Here is a 19,820-nt window from a genome sequence, read left to right on the forward strand (position 1 = left end):
ATATCTTTAATATTTTTTATTAGTATTAACTAAAAAAAAGACGACAATATACAAAATATAGTCAATTTAAAGCATTATTTAATATAATTTTATTTAATTTAATTTTTCATATTATAAAGACTAAGAATCTTTTTATTAAGATCTGATTTTTTATAGAAAAGGCTTTATCTATTTTTTTAACAATTATCTTTAAAAGAATTCATATTTAAATTCTGATTTTTATTATGTAAAAATATTAAATGATTTCTTTAAAATTAGGAATATCTTCAATTAATTGATAAAATCGCATTTATTTAAATTAAGTTAACTAAAAATTCAAGAATATTTACAACAAAAAGCTTAAAAGTAACTTAATAATATCAAATTTAATTTTAAAAATAAATACAAGTAAATTTAAAAGTTTCTTAAACATTAATTACAAGCATTTAAATATGATATTATTATATTTTTTATAAATAATCATATCCGAACGATTTTTTAATAAGTAAAAGCAAAACATTATGAATAAAAAATACATTTTTTAATCTTAATTTCTATTCTAAGTTTAATTTTCTTTCCCTATTTTAAGAATTTCTAAAATTGATATATATAAAAGCCTTTTGGAGTAAAGAAAGTATTCGAAGAAGTTAAATTTCCATGAAAAATATTATTCTTAGATAAAAAAAGTGCTTATATTTATGATTTTAAATAATATATGCCATAATTCTTCCTTACTTAAAAATAAAATTATTTTATTCTTTTATATTTATAAATTTAAAGTTTGAGGAATAATGATATTCCTAAAAAATTACTTTATTTTAATTTGAAAATTATAAAAAAAACTTGACTTTCATTAAAATATTATAAATGAATTTTTAATATATTTTAAATCTGATATATTTTAGTGTTTTATTACATTTTTTAAGAAATAAATGCAATTATTAATATATATATTAAAGTTTTTTTATTTTAATATATATATATATATATATTATTTTCTTATATATATCTTTAGATATAGTATCTATTTTGTCATATATAAATGTATATTAAATCATCTAAAAATTTACAAGATATATTTTAATTCACATCTATTTTTATTAAATTTTTAATTAACTTTTTTTTTTTTTTTTTTTGATAAAAACAAAAAATAACTAAGAAAAATTTAATTAATAAATTATATATATAATTAATTAAAGATATATACTATTTTATTAAAAACTAAAAATTAAAAAAATAATAAGTTAAAAATAATAAACTAAAATTATAAAAAAAAAATTAAAATAATGGACAATTAAGTTGAGTAATAATATATAAAAAATAAAATTAAAACATAAATCAACAAATCTAATATAAAAAACTAGAAAAAAATACATCGCAGCAGATATTTTAAGAAAAAGAAAATAAAATGTTGAAAGAATTTAACACAAAGTTCAAACAAAAATCCAAAGATTAAAAGAAAGAAAATAGAGGCCTGAAAATAAGCATCTAACTCCTGAATTTTTAGTTTAAAATTACAAAGCTTAATAATAAGCATACTCTAGATTTAAAAAAAGAGTATAAAATAATAAAACTAATCTTTTTTATTTATTAAAAAAAATAAAGTCATTAAAACTAGCTAGATCAGATGAAGAATTTTAAAAAGATAGACTTTTATTAGTATTAAGAATCAGAGGGTAACTATTATTATTTATATATAGAATACTAAAAAGAGAAAAAAAAAAAAAAAAAAAGTAGTTAAAGATATTTCTGAATAATAAAAGAAAATCTTAAAACAATTTAAACTTCCAGAAATAAACAGTGCGACATTTTTAAAAGTCGATATTAAAACTTTAAAAAGATTGAAAAGAGTTGAAAATTATATTACTTATGGGTAATAATATACTTATTATATTAAATTCATATTTTATTTCATTTTTTTAATAAAATAAAAACTAGTTATCCTTCAAGAAAAGTTATTTCTGAATTAATATATAAAAAATGCTACGCAAAAATTAAAGGATAAAGAGAACATATTGATAATAATAAAAAAGTAGAAGATAATTTAGGAGATAAAGGAATAATTTGTTTAGAAGATTTAGTAAATGAGATTGTTGATATAGGTCCTAACTTTAAGGAAGTTATGAAATTCATATGGTAATATATTTTTAATAATTAACAAAAAAAAAAAAAAAGCTTATTTACATATTTTTATATAAGGACTTTTAAATTAACTAATAAATAAGATGGATGGGATTAAAAGAAAATTATTAAACCTTTTGATAAAGGAGGAGAATGGGGAAATAGAGAAGATAAAATTAATAATTTAGTGTTTTCAATGATATGATATAATAAATATAGAAATAATTTTTTTAAAAAAAAAATATAAAATATTTATTTATTTATAAATTCATTTATTTTTAATATTAATAGAAATTTAAACTTAAAATTAATTTTTTTTTTTTTTTTTTATTAATTTTTTAAAAAAATATATATATATAAATATATATATATATATAGATATATATATATTTTTATATAATATTAAGAAAGTAAAAAATAATAATAAAATTAAAAAAATAATCAATTATTAATTTATTAATATTAATCTTATGTAAAGTAATTTTCTTCAAAAGAACTTGCCGAATTTCTTATTAATGAATCACTATAGCTATTAATTTTTTTGTTTATTTTTTTTAAAGTGGATCTTTCAAACTCTTCTTTTTTATTATTTTCTTCACAATCGAAAATTATTCTTGCACAAGAATATTTATTTGCATACATCCAATTTACTATAATTTTCATTAAATAACATGAATTCTTAAGTCCGTTTATTTCAGGTCCAACTACTTTTAGATCTCCCAAATTTATCAAATCTTTATTATAATAATTAGGCAATATTTCAGTTATAAATGTATTTGATATTTATGCTATATTTTTAGCTGTATTTATTGAACAAAAGTCTTTTGAACTATTATTATTTATTTTATCTTCACATATAATTTATCCGTACTCATTTAAACATTTTATAAGTAAAATTACAAATACAGCAGTTTCTATCAATTATTAAGGATTCAAAATAATACTTACTTATATCATAAAAGTTGCTAGAACTTAATAAATATTTTATTATTTTTATTCTGAGTAAAATTAATCTTCACGAGTAATTTATTAATCGAATTCCGACGATATATTTAATATTATATAATGTTAGAAAGTCTAAAATAGTTTATTATATTCATCATTTAGAACAAAGTAGTGCTTTATATAATTATCATCTATAATATATTAATAGTTATTATTATTATTGCATTCAATTTTCTTTTATTTTATATTTAATAAAAATTTTTAATATTTTATTACTTCATTAGTATTTCTTTAAAAAAATGCTTAAATATCATTTAAAATGCTTTAAACATTTTCAGTGTTTTGATTTTACTATTTTAATAACAAATATATAATTAACAATTAATAAATATGTATATAATTTAAATTTATAATTTTTTGTTACATATTTCAATAGGTTTTTCTTTTTCTAGATTACATTACTTTATTTATGTTTAGTTTTATAATGAGTATATAACGCGGAATAGCTTAAATACTTTTTTCCACATTCACAAACATAATTTCTATTTGCTTAGTCGTCAGAGCGAATTCTTTATTTTCTTTAAATTTAATTATTTTTTAACTTTTTATTAATATTATTTTATTCCATAGTACTTAATTAACTTTCCATTATTTATATTCAAATTACTCTTTTATTTATTTTAAATAATTTTATTTTTTACAATTTATAAAATAAAATTATATTTAAAACAAGATATTTTAATACTATAAATTATAGTTAAATAATTTTTTTTTAATTCAATTATAATTATTTTTTCTGAATTTTTTTAAATATTAAAGTTGGTACTTTTTTTTTTTATTATTATTATATATGTTCTATAAATAATATACAAATTATTATTAAATAGTTAATGTAAAAAATTTAATTACGATTTAGACTAGAAAATAATTTAAAATAATAAATTATATATTATACAAATTATAAAAAGATATGAATTTTTTTTTCTAATCAAAATTAGAATTTAATTAAAAAGAAATAAAGATAATAAATATAAATAAAAAAATAAATTTTAAGTATATTTATACCAATTTTTAAAATATCATCTTTTACTTCTTATAATAATGTTTATATAAATATTCTTAATATTAGAATTAGACCCATTAGTTTAATTAATTTAATTACTATAACTATTTTAAATAGATTAATTATTTAAATTGTTTAATTTTTATTTATTGTAATTAGTTTAAATTGATTTATATTTAGTTAGTTTAATTAGTTTATTTAGTTTAATTAGTTTATTTAATTAAATTAGTTTAATTTATTTATTAGTTTAAATAGCATTATATAAATTAAAAACATATTTTTAAACTAAGATTTTATCTATTATTTCTCCATTTCGAATAGCTTTATTAAAAACTCTATTTTCGCATTAAACAAAATATTCATTTTTATAATTTAATAATTTATTATTAATTTAATGATTTTAATTTGTAAAATAATGTTTTTTTATTAGTTGAATGCTTGTACAAATAATTATATTAAAAATCTTCATTTTCTAATTAATTATTAATTCTTTTTTTTTTTTAACTGAAATAATTTTATTCTTTACTTTTAATATAATTACTAAACCTTTGTTTTTATATTTTTAACTTATTTTATATATTAAGAGTTTTCTTTGCCTTTGATTTATATTCTAACTTTTAAATGAGGAACAGGGTTTTAATTTAATATAAATAACGCATTATCATTTTTATTAAATTATATATATTTAATCATCTTCTCCATATTTTTGCTTTATAAAATTTTGACTTAAATTAATTCTAAAAGTTTTTTAATTTTCAATTATTATTATTATTATTAGTTCTTGTGGCTTTTTTAAACGAAAACAGGAAGTATTATAATTTTATTGTTTTTCTATTAAATACATATTTTTTTTGTTATTTTGTGTTTTAATGATCTTTGTATTTTATTTTTTTGAAATTCAAAAAAATTTTTTTTTTGAAATTAAAGTTAATAAAAAAATAATGTATTTATTATTGTTGTTTTTCTTTTTTAAGCTTCCTATTTTTTTATTTTTAAAAATTAATTATTTATTTATTTTACTTTGAAGAATTATATTTATTTATCCTTTAAATTAAATTTATTAATAATATATATATATATTTTTAAAATTTTATCCAATGAACATTATAATATATACTTTTAAAATATGAGTTCTTGATTTTTTTTTATTTCTATTATATTTTTCGCTTGAAAAAATTCTTTAAATTAAATATTGAATTAATCATTTGGCTTTTTTTCCTTTTTATTTTCTATCGTTTTAATTTCAAAAAATGGTATTTTTTTTGTTTATTTAATACATGAAATTATTAAATTTAAAAATAAAAATATATATATTTTTGTATATGGAAAAAATAAATATGAATAATAAACCTAATAATTATTTTTAAAATATATTAAAAATACTTTTAGTTTATTTATTTATTTTAAAAAAAAAAAAATCATTAAATATTTTTTAATTTTTATAGATTTGTTTTAAACTATTTAAAATAAACAAAAAATGTAATACTTTTTATTAAATATTAATAGTTATTTTTAACTAATATTAAATAAAAACCTAATTAAAATATATCAATTATGTATATAAATCATTAAAGTGCAGTAAATATTCTTTTCAGACTATTTTTAATTTAAAAAACTTCTTAAGAAAGAATTTAATATTCATTATTTAATAATTTAAGTGAATTCGTAATTTTAATAAAGTTATTTTCTAAATTCGAAAACTCTTTTATTTTATTATTTTATTCAAGTTATATTTGTTAATACTAAGTATCAAATAAATTTATTTTTTATAATAGTTCTTCTTTAAAACAATACTATTAACAAGACTCGTTTTATTACAAATGTTCTAGTTTATTTAAAATTTATTCATATTTATTATTTACACAACTATATTAATTATTTATTTTTTCTTCCTATTTATCTTATTTAATTTAACTATTTAATATTAATTACTCTAAAAAGCTAAATCTTTATTCTAATTTATCTATCCTATTTAAGACTTGCTTTATTTATAAATCTTCTTCTTTTTAATTTATTTTATTTAGAATATTTAAAAGTACTAAATCTTCTTTTTTATTTATATTATTATTTTCATTATTTATTTTTAATTATTTTTCTATAATTTCAAATCTTTTGTTAATTGCCTAAAAAAACTTATTTATAAATATATTTGTTGGTTTTTAAGTTTGCTTTTAAACATTTTATTTTTTAATATTAATATTAGTGTTTGTAAGATTTATTTAATTTTTTAAATTTCCTCCGAATTCAGCTGATTATTTCGCACTTTCCATATTATTATTTGCATTTTTCAATATTTAAATTGGAGATATTTATTCTTAGGTAAATGGTTTACATGTTCTTTTTTTTGTTTTATATATAAAATAAAATTATTAATAAAATTTTACAAAGAAAATTTCAATTCAGATTTATTTTATTCGAAAATTTCAAATAATTAAGAAAGCGGTTTTTTTGTACTTGAAAAATTATTTTATGTTTCATTTTAAGGTTATATTTTGGAAACTGAAAACGAAGTATCTAATTTTTCATTTTAGATATTTGATTCTTTTTTAAATACTTTAAAGCCATCTATTTTTTATATATATTTATTTTATTTTAATTTTTAGTTTACTTTTTTTATTTTATGTATTTAGTTTTTATGAATTTAATGATGTAGAACTTCCGAAATTTGTAGTTTAAGAAAATAAAGATGAAAATTCGTTGTTTTTATTTTACATTTTTTTAAATTATTTATTTTGAAAATATTATAAAAAATTATATTTATTATTTTTTAGTTTGGGAAAAAAAAAAAAAAAAAATTAAAAATTAAATTTTAACATTAAAATTTATAAATTCAAAAAAAATATTAATATAGAAAAAAAAAAAAATTTTTGAAAATAAAAGGAGATAATAGATATAGAAGAAACAAAAAAATTATCGAATTCTTTTTTTTTTTTTAATAAATAAAATATAATTAATTATTCTAATTTAATTTAGCAATAAAAAAAATATCTAAATTAACAAAAATAATTTTTATTATAATCAAAAATTTTATAATTTTATTTTTATAAAAAATAAAAATTAAAAAATATAATAATTAAAACCATATTTACAAAAAATAATAAAAAAATCGATATTATATATATAATTATAGGTTTATTAAACAAAAAATAAAAATTAATAAAAATTCTTCATTCTTAATGATTTTCTTTTACAATTTCATTTTTGTATTGATTTTCATTTTCATACCATTTTATTCGCTTTCCTTCTTCCCAAAGTCCCATCTTAACTGATTAATCAGGAAGAATATATTTTCCTTTTCCATGCTGTCTTTAAAAAACAAAAAAAACTATATAAAATATATATAAACATAAAATAATACTTTCCATATCCCCAATTTCCTTAATATTTTCTTCCATCAGACCAAATATAAACTCCGAATCCATGTTTTTTATCATATTAATAATCCCCTATATATTTTCTTCCATCTTTCCAAGTGAAAACACCTTTTCCATGCATATTATTATTTAGCCATTCTCCCTTTTTTGTTAAAGATAAACTCATGTATTTTTTTTTTAACAAAAAATAAAAAAAAACCTCATAAACTCTTCCATCAGGCCATTTATAAATTCCTTAGCCTTAAATTCTAATTATAACAAATAATTAATAATAAATAAAACAAAATAAAACAAAAAACCTAGTATCAACCCATTCACCAGTATAAGTTGACCCATCGCTCCAAGTATAAGTACCTTATCCATGTTTTTTCCCTTATTTGAAAAATCCATCATATTTAGATCCATCAGGCCAAGTTTCGACCCCATAACCATCTTACATATCATTTTTCCATTATCCTTTTATAATAATAAAGCAATTAACTAATAATAATAAAAAAAACCCTCATATTTAGAACCACCATTAGATATATATGTTCCGTATCCATTAGCCTTATCTTCTTGCCATTAACCTATATATTTATCCCCATCTGCATGAACAAACTCTCCATTTCCGTGTGCTTAATTATTTTACCATTCACCTTAATATATGGCCCCATCAGGCCATTTTTACGTACCTATACCATATTTAGTATTACCTAAATTTTTAAATAGTAACAAACATATTCAATAACAAAAAAAATACCTTTCCATTATCCTTCATAAATAGCACCACTTTTAAAACAAAAGGGAGGCCTAGTTTCTAAAGCTAAATCATCATTTGATTAATTTTTAAGTTGATTTTCTATATCTTCATTAGAGAATTTTTTTAATTAAGAATAAACTTCTTATTTAGTATTATAATAATGCTCTTAATTTTCAACTAATTAATTCTTTTAACTAATAGAGTTTACACTATTAGATTTCTATTTATTATTTTATTTTAAAGATGAAATATCTAATGATTAATGGTCATTATGATAAGCTTATTCGAATATTGAATTAGGTTCTTCTTTATAAATAGGATCTTTTATTTAAAATTAAAGCGGATTTTTTAATTCTTAGTGCACAAAAGAAATATTATTATAAATTATTGAAGGCATTTCTTATCCTGCATTTGTTTAGTTTTCTATTTTTTAATATTTTGTAGATTTTATTTCTTCTTGTTTATTTCCTATTTCTTATTTGCATGTAGAACAATCTTAACCCATTAAAAAACTAATATTAATATTTTTATATATATATATTAAAAAAAAAAAACTAATTTTTTTTATAATTGTAACTAAATTATTTAATTATATAAATAAAAAAATACATATATCAAAAATATGAATTCTTTACACACTGTTATTAATTATACGTAATTTGAGGAACATTATCAAAAAATAAAATAAAATAATAAATTTGTTCTTTATTTTACTGGTACTACAGATGAAACTACAGGTAGAAATTGGTGTTCAGATTGTGAAGCAGCTTATCCTTTTATTAAATCTCATGTTATTCCTAAATGTCAAGAATTAGCTATTCCTTTATTAGAAGTAAAGAATGGATTAAGAGATGAGTAATTTTTTTAATAACTTTGTTATATAAATATATATAAATAAATATATATATATATATATATATATATATATATATATATATATATATATATATATATATGCTTTTTTATTTAAAAAGATGGAAAAATCCTAATCATCCTTTAAGACATCATAAAGATTTTAAATTATAAGGAATCCCAGTATTATTATTGAATACAAACGTATAAAAAAAAAAATATTTAAAAATGTGAAAATTAAATAATATTAAAGGGTAATTTCGAAAAAAGTTTATTGGAATAACAAATAACAAATAAGCAATTATTATTAGATTTTTTCGAAGATCTTTGAAAATACAAAATAAAAATAAAATAAAAATTAAAAGATATAAAATAATAAAATAAAAAAAAATAAAAAAAAAATAAAAATAAAAATAAAAATAAAAAAAATAAAAATAAAAAATAAAAAAATATTTTATCATTTAACTGCTTATAAAATGTCTCCCGAAGCAAAAGCTTATTTAAGATTATTGTCTTTAGTAATGATATCCATAGGTATCATATGCAACATTCCTTTAGTTCTCCAAATTTTCTAACTCAGCATATTTTAATAAGGAATCCATAAAACAATAAATACAAAATTCAAAAAGAATATAAAAACTCCCAATTTTATAGACATAATTTATTACTAATTATTAATAAACTATTTTATGCAATCAATAAATAGTTAATTTGAATATTCAATACTTGGTACAATATATTTTTATATATTTTCTAGTGTTAAATATTCTTATCCAGAAAGGGTTTACTATAAATTATTTCTACTTCCACCCCAAAACTATGTTAATAATTTCCTTGTGTCTTCCGCATAAGAAACAATAGCGATTCTGAGTCCCTTTTCGATAATTTTATCATCAATAGAGGCGCATTCTTTTTCATTTAAAGGACTATCCCAAGTAAAATTTTCACATAAATTATCATAATTAATAATACGAAAATTATCTTTATATTTATCGAATTCTGAAGGATAAGATTCCTTATAAGAATTAAATATATCGTTTTCATTTTAGTAGATTTTCTATGTAAACTATTCTTTTAAATCTTATTTATTATCGTCTTATTGTATTAAATTTGTACTAATTTGTTCGAATGTATATAAAAGATTGTATTTCAATATCGGATTCCTCTTTGATATATAGTTTAAATGCTGAAAAATGGTACTTATATCATTCAAAAAAATAATTTCTAAAACAAATGAAATTATAAAATATGACAAAAACAAAACTACTACAAAAAAGAATTAAAAAATAACCTTTTTTTATTTAATTTTTATTAAAAATTTTAGTCATATTACCTTTTTTTTATTATTATCTTTTGAATTTATTAATTTTTCGCTTCTTAATTTGTTTATCTCTTCTTCTTCTAGCCTTTTTTTCTTTAATTCTTCATTTTTCTAATTATTATTTTTATCTTCCTCTTTTCCTATTTCATTATTAATTTCTATATTTTATTATTCTTTTTATTATTCCTAAAAATTCTCTTCATCTAAAAATTACTAACTATATTTTTCACATTTCTAAACCAAATCTTTTATTTCTTATATATTTATCATACCAAATAATGAAAGTACCCTAGTATTAGTTCTTAGAACCTAAAAAACAATCGGAATCAATATAAACTAAGAAATAATAAACAAGGAAGTCCCCAAAATCATAATTGTAAGAAAATTGGTCCTATATTTCATTATTTAATTAATATAATAATCATAAAGTTCCTATGCTATATCCTCAGACCCTTATCTAAGGATAAAAAGTCCATTTCTTGTTACAAAATAAAAGTTTTTTGGTGAAGTAGTATAAAAAATTTAACTACAAATATTTTTTTTTTTAAATATACATATCTATATATTATTTAATCATATTATTTTTTTCTGTATTTTTTTTTCTTCTAAAAATATATGAAAAAACAAGTCTATTAAACTAAGAATTTTAAAATTTATTTTCTTGTATAATAAAGTAATTACAAGTAATAATTTTTAAACTATAAAATGATTAGTTAATAGTCTTATTTTGTTCAAAAAAAAAAAAAAAAAAACTTACAGTTAAAAAATAAAAAAAAGCAATATACATAAATAATATATAATTTACTTAGTTATTAATAAGTTATCATATTCTGAATATACTAATTATGAAGCTGATGTTATATATTATATAATTGAATTTGTAAAACAATTTTAATATGGCTTTATATCACCATTTTATAACAAAAAATATATGCTATATTATATTTCTTCAAGATGTTTAATAAACGATTTTTCTAAATAAATTCGACCTTTAATAATTTCGAATTATATATGTTATAATTCAAATACTTTTTTTTATAATTTTTCTTATTATTATTAAAATAATTAATCAGATATTATATCTTAATTACTATAATATAGGCTATTTTTATAAAATAAATTTAAAAAAAATAATAATAATATTTTACTTAGAAATAGACCAAAGTTTTCTAGTTATATAATTTACATCAGCCATAATATTATGTCTTTAATATCCATAAAAAATACTATCTATCCCATTTCTAGTTTTATCAAATTATTAAATTTTAAACCAAATTTCAATTCCACATAATGCAAAAACAAACAAAATTACCAAAATAACAGTTGACTGTAATATTTTTATGCTTTTAGGTATATTTCTTTCACTAATAAGTGATTTAAAATCTTTTAATTGCCTAAATTCATCATTTAAAGTTGTATTAGATACATTACTTTCCCTATCTTCTCCAATAAAATTATCATTTTCAGGAGAAAAGTTCACTTTTTGATTCTCCATAATACTATTAACATCCTTTTTATCAATTTAAGATTAAAGATTATTTCTAATTTATATATCATTGATATCTTATGCATACTAAGCTTTGCTTTTTACATCATCCATAAGTGTATTTTGTTCAACTTCTACGAATTTTATCACATTAACTTTCCGATCTTCAAAAATTTGTTATTCAATAAGATAAACGCGAACTTTTTATCTTTTAAATTTGCTATTTTATTATTATTATTATGAATGAATTTAATTATTTTCTGAAGAAATATGCATTGTTAAGTCTTACGAATCTTCTTATTCTAATAAGAATTTTTTTTAAATTTATGTAGTGTCTATTGTTGCCAAAACTCCCTACGGATTTTTCATTAATTCGATAATTTCAGGGTTAGTCAATTCCTAGCAAATCACATCTATTGTAAATTCGAGATTTCCGGAAGTATTTCCATACATTAAAGCCGCAGGAATCCCAAAAGAGTTAAAAACAGAAATAGAAATACCCTAAATAGCATCATTATCAGTTCTATATATCATATAATGTACTTTTTCTTCACTCAATTATATATTATTATTGTTTGTATTATTTTCAACATCTTTGATAAATCCTACAATAGTAATTCCTTCATCTAAATTGGGTAATATTTTTATCATTAGAGTACATGGAACTAAATATTAATTTTTATGCTGACATAATACAAGTCTTTCTATTCCTATTACTTTCGGTTCTGAGGTTTCTGAGTATCTCCTCATTAATTAATTATGTATTTCCCCATATACTTTAGGCATTATCTTATAAATATTTTAATCTATAATATCACTTTTTGACCATCCTAATATTCTAAATTTAATATGTATAATATTTATTTATTTTTTAAAGAAAAATAAAAAAGAATAAACCTTGTTAATTCATTATTAACATTAGTAACTATACCAATTTAATTATAATTACTAGAACAAGTAATAATGGATGTACTTGAGTTTTCTCCGTATTTTAATTTATCAGAATCAACGAATTATTTATTAATATTCTAAGAGTTCTTTGCATAATTGACATTATCAAGGATTTTATCTCCTTCCTAATTATCATTAACAATATTTTTTAAAAAATTTCCATAAATTTCCAAACATTTTATATGTTATGAATAAATTTCTTTTAATTTCTAAAATTTTTCATTTACCTATTCTACTGTCTAAGTTATTTATTATCCCGTTTATTAAATCTTTTGGATTTCAGGATTTTCTTCTAATAATTCTCTCCAGAAATCCAAATGAAGTTATACACTTCTAGCAATCAAATGTTAAAAATTAATAAATTCCTTTTAAAAAAGCACAATTTTATTCACATCTACGCTTTTACCTTCTCCTCCTTTTTGGTCATTTTCAATAATTTCTTCTTCAATTAAATAACAAAATCTAAAAACCTAAAATTCTTATTAAATATTCGGTTTTAATTCTTATATAATAATCATAAGCTCTATAAGTGCTTTGAATTTATTTTTTAACTTCTCGTTTTGTATATAAGAATGTAGGAGATGCAACCGACTTGATTTATTAAACTTTTCAAGCATATCTTCAATTATATTTTTCAAAAATATATACCATTTCTTTTATAAAATCTACACTTCTTCCTCCTTAGTATCATCCATTAAAAATTAATGACAAAAGCAGCCTTCTTTGAAACATTATCGACTATGAAACTTCAAAATTCCTTCCAAAATAATCCTTGTTTACGGATTTTCACGATTTTCAATCATTTCAATTAATATATTTATATACATTTCTACCTCTTGGTCTGTTTTGAAACTTTTTATACTTTTTCTCATCATATATAAATTCCTATAATTTATTAATGAATTATAAAAACTCCAAATAAACGGTATTCCAATAACCAAATACAATAATCCTATATTATCGACTTATCCCTCATCTATATATAATGTTATTAATACACATAAAGATATCCAAAACATTAAAGATTCACAAAAAATACTAAAATTTTATACTTTCTATTTATTTATTTTTATTAAAAAAAAAAAATCATATTTTTAATTACTTTATTATATATAGAAGGGTATTTAAATCTCATAAATAATATGCCTATATAACTAATAATATTAAATAAAACAAATAACTCTATACGTTTGCCTTCATAATCAATCTATGTATATAGAGGTAGAAATATTTTCAAAGCTTTAAAATTTATTAAATATATTTATTTTTTTAAAAAAATAAAAATAATAATAATTTACTTAATTTTAATAATGGCAATTATGTTTAAGGCTATGCAAAAGGGATCATACTAGCAGGGTTAAAATCAATATAAAGAATAGTATAAAATAAGCATAGAAAAAGAAAAAAAATTAATCCAAAACATCCTAATAATAAATATAAATAATAAATACCACTATAACATTCTAATTCAGAATGAATTGATTAACTTTAATTACAAACAATAATACAAAGAAAAATATTAATAATAGGCAAAGATATAATCGTATTAGTAATTAAGCCAAAAGAAGCTAATATTTTTATCCCATAACTAAGAAATGTAGAGCTTTTTTTTCATTATTTTTTATTTTTATGATAACTATAATAAATAAAACAATAACTAAAAGAACTATCGTAAAACATATACATAAAATAATTATAAAAGCGTTAGATTTTAATTAACTTAATAGATAGTTAAACTAAAAATATTATATCATTGATCTAAAATAATAAAAAAAGGAATTATTCCATAAAAAGTAATCCATTAATGGATGAATAATATAAAATACAAATTAAAAAGTTTCAAATAAAAGCAATAAATTGTATAAAAAAGGACTACATATTTGACTTTATAAAAGTTCATGCATAATTAAATATATCCATAATTTTATATTTTACAAGGTTTTTTAAAAAAACGAAATTTCCTCTTCGTCTTAATTATATTTTTTTTTTTTAAATATATTCATTTTTTTACGTAGAAAAAAAATTGATATAATATATTTTAAAAAAAATTAAAAAAATAATATAATATAAATATTTTAATTTTTATAAAAAAAACATTTTATTATTTTAATATATAAAAATAAAATTCAAATAATTTTTTTCTAATTATAATTTTGTTTATAATACTCTTTACTTTTTTAAAACCTTAAAGAATTCATTTGACTAATATGTGTTTCCTAATTAATTGAAGAATTCGATTAAAAGCTTTAAGGCGATTAAAATTTCTCTCCTAAAACCATTTCTTATAATTACTTATCTCCACTTTTTAATGGACTTTCTGAATCTTCCTTATCTTTTTTTAAATAAAGAGCAGGATTTATCGAAAAACTTTATCTATTGTATTATTATTTGCTTTTTAAACAACTTGATTAACTTAAATTATTCACTTTATTTTATATTTATTCATTTTAAGGCAGAAAGAAAACATTAAAAGGGTTCTTTTATAATTTTAGAGGTTGATTTATGGATATTTACTTAATAGTTTCATTCGAATTGATTAATTTTTTATCGTTTTTTTTTTAAAAGACATTTATGTGATTTTTTTAAGAATATTTATCATTTTATTATATTTTACTCTAATTCGAATCTTAATTTTTTTAAAATATATTAAAGATTTTTTATAATAAAGATGTTTAAGAAGCTTCATTTGGCTTTTTGGACGAATTATATTCATAAAGGGAAATTAAAGTGTTTATTTTAGGCTTTAAATACTCATCAAAATGTTCGGTTTTTATTTATTTATCACTATTGTTTGAGTTTTCACATGATTCTTGGTAATTAATTTAAATTAAAGAATTATTAAAAGATTTTTCTTATTTTTTTTCCGTTTAATAATTATTATTTTAATTTACACATTTCAAATTTCGTACATAGTAGTTATTTTTCTCAAAGCTTTTTTTTATTTTTGTTATATATATTTTTTTTTTATTTTTAAGAAAATATTTGTTTTATTTTTTACTTTTTTTATACTTTTAATATATAAGTTTTTCTTAACGAATTACGTATTTTTTGCTGTTTTCTTTCTTTTTTATTGTTAGATTTTTATTAGGATTTTATGGATTTTATAAATATATTTATTCGAGTTCTTCCATTAGTTAGTTTGTTACTTTAAATGTTTACGCTACTTAAAATAATTAATTTTGGTACTTAGTATTATATATAAATATTGATTTTATTTATTATTTTAGAAATAAACTTATATCATCTTCATCTATTTCTAGTAAGTGTTCTTTTTTTTTTATATATATATATATATATATTATTATAGAAAAAATATCATTTTTTATTACTTTTTATTAACTATATTATCCCAATTGCTATTTTAATTAAATATTTATAACCTTTAAAAAGGAAAAGCATCCATACTAAATAAAATAAAAAAACTTTTAAAGAAAAATAAAAATAAAAAAACCTTTTAAAACTACTTATATATTTAAATCATACGAAAATAAAGTCAAAAACCATTAAGTAGAAAAATAATTTATTTAAAAATCTTTTTTAGTTAAAAATAAATATATATCTGGTAAGTAACTTTTAACAAATAGTTCAAGTTAATAATCTAATATTTTCGTACCTTTAAAGTTACTCTTAAATAAATTACCTAATTTCATTTTCTTCATCATATAATTTAAAATCCAATAGGTTTATTCGTTCTAAAATCCATTTTAAATAAAAACTCCTGCAATAATATTCCATCCCTAAATATAACCAATATCACTAATGGAATGAGATAATGCAATTAAAATACTTCCCAAATTGTTTATTGTATAAGTGTTTTAAAAATATTCATTTTATTGAAATGTTCTATTTATATCTTTTTTTATGTCTTGATAATATTAAGATTATTTTATACTATTTTTCTTTTTTTATTAAAAAAATAAATAAATTCTTCTTTTAGTTTTTTTACATAATACTAATGATAATATATCCTTTATAATAATGTAAAGTTTATTTAATTATCAAAAAAATCTACAAAATATTAATAAGGTCTATGTACAATTTAGTCAATTACATATTATTCTAGTTTTTTTTTTACATATGGGTTTGTACTTAAATTCTAAACTTTTTTTCTGAATGCTTTTGCTAAAATTAATAAATCTGATAGGGTTAAATAAGGAAATATCTTTACAAATATCTAATTAAATTTGAATATAACTAATTACTTGTATTAAAATAAATTTTGTTATTGTTTCTTGCGGGATGTAAATGATGCATGTACTTTTCTATATAAAGGTAATTAATTATAAGTTCCTTCTTATATTAGCGAATCCCTTAATTCTCCATCCTACTCATTAAATATTATTAATTCTTCATCTTAATAAGTATTTAAATTAATTGGGTAAGTTTTATTTTGCATATATTTTAATTTAGTAAGAAAATTATTATTTTTGTTTTTTTTTAAAAAAAAAAAACTAGTACTAATTATTTCTTGTTTAAATTTTGATTATAATTTATATATTTTATTTTATTATTTTAAAAAAGTTAAAAATATATACTTATTTTTATCAAGTTTATTTAATTTTTTTAATAAACTTAACTCAACCAACATACATATATTAAAAATTATTATTTAAAAAAAATATAATTCTTTTTATTTTTTTTTAAAGATATTTTTAAAAAAATGATTATAAATGTTATCTAATGATATATATTTATAAATTTTTAATGATATTAATAATTTATTTTATCATTAATATATTATTAATATATAAGCAATTAAAGATTAATAATAATAAAAATTAAATATAACTTTTATGTTGTTAAATAAAACATATCTTATCATTAATATCTTTATATTAGAAAAAATAAAAAAAAATATATAAATAATAAAGCTAAATAATATTTATTAAAAATATTTTTTTTTTTTAAGACTAAAAATTTTGTTATTAGGCTTGATTAAAAATAATAGAACATATAAAAAGTAGATAGATATATATAAAAGTTTATAAAAATTCGGAAAAAATGGTATAATAAACACTGGAATCATTTAATTATGAATATATTAATTTTTATTTATGAACTATTTATTTTTTCTCATTATATTAATAGATTAAGAAATCGAATTTTATTTAAATTATATTCTAAAATAATTTAATAGACAATTAAAAATAAATTAATTATAATAAATAATTTTTAGATAAATAAAAAAAAAATTATTATTAAATAAAAAAAAAATTAAAATAAATAAAAAATTTAAAAATATAATATATAATATTTTATTTATAAAATAAATATTTTTTTATTTATATCATAAATATAAGTAATATTTTATTCAAATATTGCATATTAAATATAACTATTTCATTTCCAAAAAAATATTAAATGTAATGATTCGAAATTTTCGAATTTCAATTCGAAAATAAAACAATTAATATTTGATTTTTTTTTGTTAAATTGCCTTATAATTTATATTCAAATCAATAAAAAAAAATATTTCAAAAATTATATAATTAAATTTAAAAATATACCAAAAAATAAAATTAATTCTATCCTTACTAATCACCTTAACATTAGTAACTAATTTTTATAAATTTAACCCATCACGACTGTTATTACTAGTTTTTCTATTCTAAGCAAAGCATGGCTATATGTATTGTTCACCCGAAAAAAGATTATATAGATTCAAAGTATTCAGTGATAGCTTATATTTAATAGACGAAAACTAAAAAAACCAATGGAAAAAATGGAACTAAAGATTTCTGGAAAGTTAAAAGTTATTGGTCTAAGTTTTGTGGAAAAAAAGGGTATTTCAGATTGGTTAAAGGAAAGGGTAAATTTTTTATTAATAATTATGTTTTATATCCTAAAGTTTAATAATTATTTATATATATATATAGTGTTTAATTTTAATTTATTTTAAGTTTTTATTATTATTATTTATAATATTTTATAATTATTATATGTTTAGTTTAATAATATTTTTAAATAATAATAATTATTTAAAATTAAGAAAATATTATTGTATTTATTTATAAAATATCTAAAGTGATCAGAACAGGATAACACAAATAATTAAATTGAATACGATAATTAGGCTCATATTATATAAAAAATAATAACAAAATATAAGAAAAATGTATAAGTTATATAATTTTCAAAAATATTAAAAAGATGAAAATAAATAGAATATAAATTTTTATTTTTTAAAAAATAATAAATAAATACAATTCTAAAACAGTTTTCACTAAACGTGGAAAATATTCAGTAATTACCAATATCAACTAAGTTTATTTATTAAAGAAAAAACAAATAATAATAACTTAGCAAAAAAAAAAATTATAGCAAAAGAAAATAATATAAGACACAAAACACTGTTCTCAAGAGTAATTCTCTTCACTATTAATTTACATAGAAAAAAAAAATAGATAGGTTATGATTAAACGTAGAAAAAACCGCAATTTTTTTTCAAAATAAATAATAAACATATTTTGAGTTGATAAAATAAATATAAACAATATTAAAATATAAATGTAAAATAAAGAATTAAATGTTTATAAATAAATAATAACTAAAAAATTTAAATAAATAAAATAAAAAATGTATATGTACATGTGTATGTATATGTATATGTATATGTGTATGTATATGTATATGTGTATGTATATGTATATGTATATATATATCTATATTATATATTTTATTTATTTTAAATTATATTATAAATTTCTTTATTATTTATTTCTATTATATTAATTTTTAAATTATATATATATAATTTTATTTTATAAATTATTAAATATAAGATTATTTATTTATTTATTTTTTAAATATTAATTATTAAATATTTCAAAATATTTTTTATATTATTTTATATTTTATATTTTTTATATTTAATAATATTTAAATTATCAATTTAGATATTATGAATCTTTTTATAATTCATTTTAATATTTAATAATTTTTAAATTATATTTATATTTACTTGTTTGTAATTATTTAATTTTTGT

General features: G+C 16.8%; 5 protein-coding genes across 5 annotated transcripts, besides 33 other annotated features; 3 read left to right on the forward strand and 2 right to left on the reverse strand. All coding sequences in view use genetic code 6, as the record gives it.

The window, feature by feature from the left end:
- Positions 1–74: 74 nt before the first annotated feature.
- Positions 75–106: a microsatellite.
- Positions 107–1,145: 1,039 nt separating this feature from the next.
- Positions 1,146–1,185: a microsatellite.
- Positions 1,186–1,195: 10 nt separating this feature from the next.
- Positions 1,196–1,263: a microsatellite.
- Positions 1,198–1,267: a microsatellite.
- IMG5_056780 (ribosomal protein component of cytosolic 80s ribosome and 60s large subunit, putative) lies at positions 1,266–2,305 on the forward strand (the record flags this gene model as incomplete). The annotated part of the gene is made up of 6 exons (XM_004037237.1): positions 1,266–1,282; positions 1,344–1,536; positions 1,585–1,655; positions 1,694–1,852; positions 1,918–2,115; positions 2,179–2,305. The coding sequence occupies 6 exons, from the start codon at positions 1,266–1,268 to the stop codon at positions 2,303–2,305; spliced, it is 765 nt and encodes a 254-aa protein (XP_004037285.1).
- A 141-nt stretch (positions 2,306–2,446) lies between these two features.
- Positions 2,447–2,503: a microsatellite.
- A 1,681-nt stretch (positions 2,504–4,184) lies between these two features.
- Positions 4,185–4,359: a microsatellite.
- Positions 4,227–4,342: a microsatellite.
- A 2,793-nt stretch (positions 4,360–7,152) lies between the features above and the next one.
- Positions 7,153–7,187: a microsatellite.
- Positions 7,154–7,187: a microsatellite.
- An 88-nt stretch (positions 7,188–7,275) lies between these two features.
- IMG5_056790 (hypothetical protein) lies at positions 7,276–8,729 on the reverse strand (the record flags this gene model as incomplete). The annotated part of the gene is made up of 5 exons (XM_004037238.1): positions 7,276–7,414; positions 7,467–7,624; positions 7,682–7,938; positions 7,983–8,177; positions 8,225–8,729. 5 exons carry the CDS (start codon positions 8,727–8,729, stop codon positions 7,276–7,278), a joined length of 1,254 nt encoding a protein of 417 aa, XP_004037286.1.
- Positions 8,730–8,846: 117 nt separating this feature from the next.
- IMG5_056800 (thioredoxin-related protein 14, putative) lies at positions 8,847–9,407 on the forward strand (the record flags this gene model as incomplete). Its single annotated transcript, XM_004037239.1, has 3 exons — positions 8,847–9,079; positions 9,199–9,259; positions 9,330–9,407. 3 exons carry the CDS (start codon positions 8,847–8,849, stop codon positions 9,405–9,407), a joined length of 372 nt encoding a protein of 123 aa, XP_004037287.1.
- Positions 9,102–9,180: a microsatellite.
- Positions 9,407–9,524: a microsatellite.
- Positions 9,407–9,525: a microsatellite.
- Positions 9,414–9,523: a microsatellite.
- Positions 9,414–9,524: a microsatellite.
- Positions 9,419–9,526: a microsatellite.
- Positions 9,422–9,528: a microsatellite.
- Positions 9,454–9,526: a microsatellite.
- A 5-nt stretch (positions 9,529–9,533) lies between the features above and the next one.
- Positions 9,534–14,181, reverse strand: IMG5_056810 (PAS domain S-box family protein; the record flags this gene model as incomplete). The annotated part of the gene is made up of 7 exons (XM_004037240.1): positions 9,534–10,367; positions 10,410–10,923; positions 11,203–11,499; positions 11,546–12,721; positions 12,781–13,889; positions 13,937–14,073; positions 14,133–14,181. The coding sequence occupies 7 exons, from the start codon at positions 14,179–14,181 to the stop codon at positions 9,534–9,536; spliced, it is 4,116 nt and encodes a 1,371-aa protein (XP_004037288.1).
- Positions 14,182–14,894: 713 nt separating this feature from the next.
- Positions 14,895–14,948: a microsatellite.
- A 2,911-nt stretch (positions 14,949–17,859) lies between these two features.
- Positions 17,860–17,906: a microsatellite.
- A 104-nt stretch (positions 17,907–18,010) lies between these two features.
- Positions 18,011–18,065: a microsatellite.
- Positions 18,011–18,067: a microsatellite.
- Positions 18,035–18,072: a microsatellite.
- A 1-nt stretch (position 18,073) lies between these two features.
- Positions 18,074–18,116: a microsatellite.
- Positions 18,077–18,130: a microsatellite.
- Positions 18,088–18,131: a microsatellite.
- A 416-nt stretch (positions 18,132–18,547) lies between these two features.
- IMG5_056820 (hypothetical protein) lies at positions 18,548–18,862 on the forward strand (the record flags this gene model as incomplete). The annotated part of the gene is made up of 1 exon (XM_004037241.1): positions 18,548–18,862. The coding sequence occupies one exon, from the start codon at positions 18,548–18,550 to the stop codon at positions 18,860–18,862; it is 315 nt and encodes a 104-aa protein (XP_004037289.1).
- Positions 18,784–18,817: a microsatellite.
- A 505-nt stretch (positions 18,863–19,367) lies between the features above and the next one.
- Positions 19,368–19,412: a microsatellite.
- Positions 19,411–19,507: a microsatellite.
- Positions 19,508–19,527: 20 nt separating this feature from the next.
- Positions 19,528–19,569: a microsatellite.
- Positions 19,548–19,609: a microsatellite.
- Positions 19,566–19,623: a microsatellite.
- Positions 19,624–19,664: 41 nt separating this feature from the next.
- Positions 19,665–19,705: a microsatellite.
- Positions 19,665–19,715: a microsatellite.
- The last annotated feature ends 105 nt before the right edge of the window (positions 19,716–19,820 follow it).

Source organism: Ichthyophthirius multifiliis, assembly GCF_000220395.1.
Source record: "Ichthyophthirius multifiliis unplaced genomic scaffold scaff_1120509250206, whole genome shotgun sequence".
Taxonomy (NCBI): Eukaryota; Ciliophora; class Oligohymenophorea; order Hymenostomatida; genus Ichthyophthirius; species Ichthyophthirius multifiliis.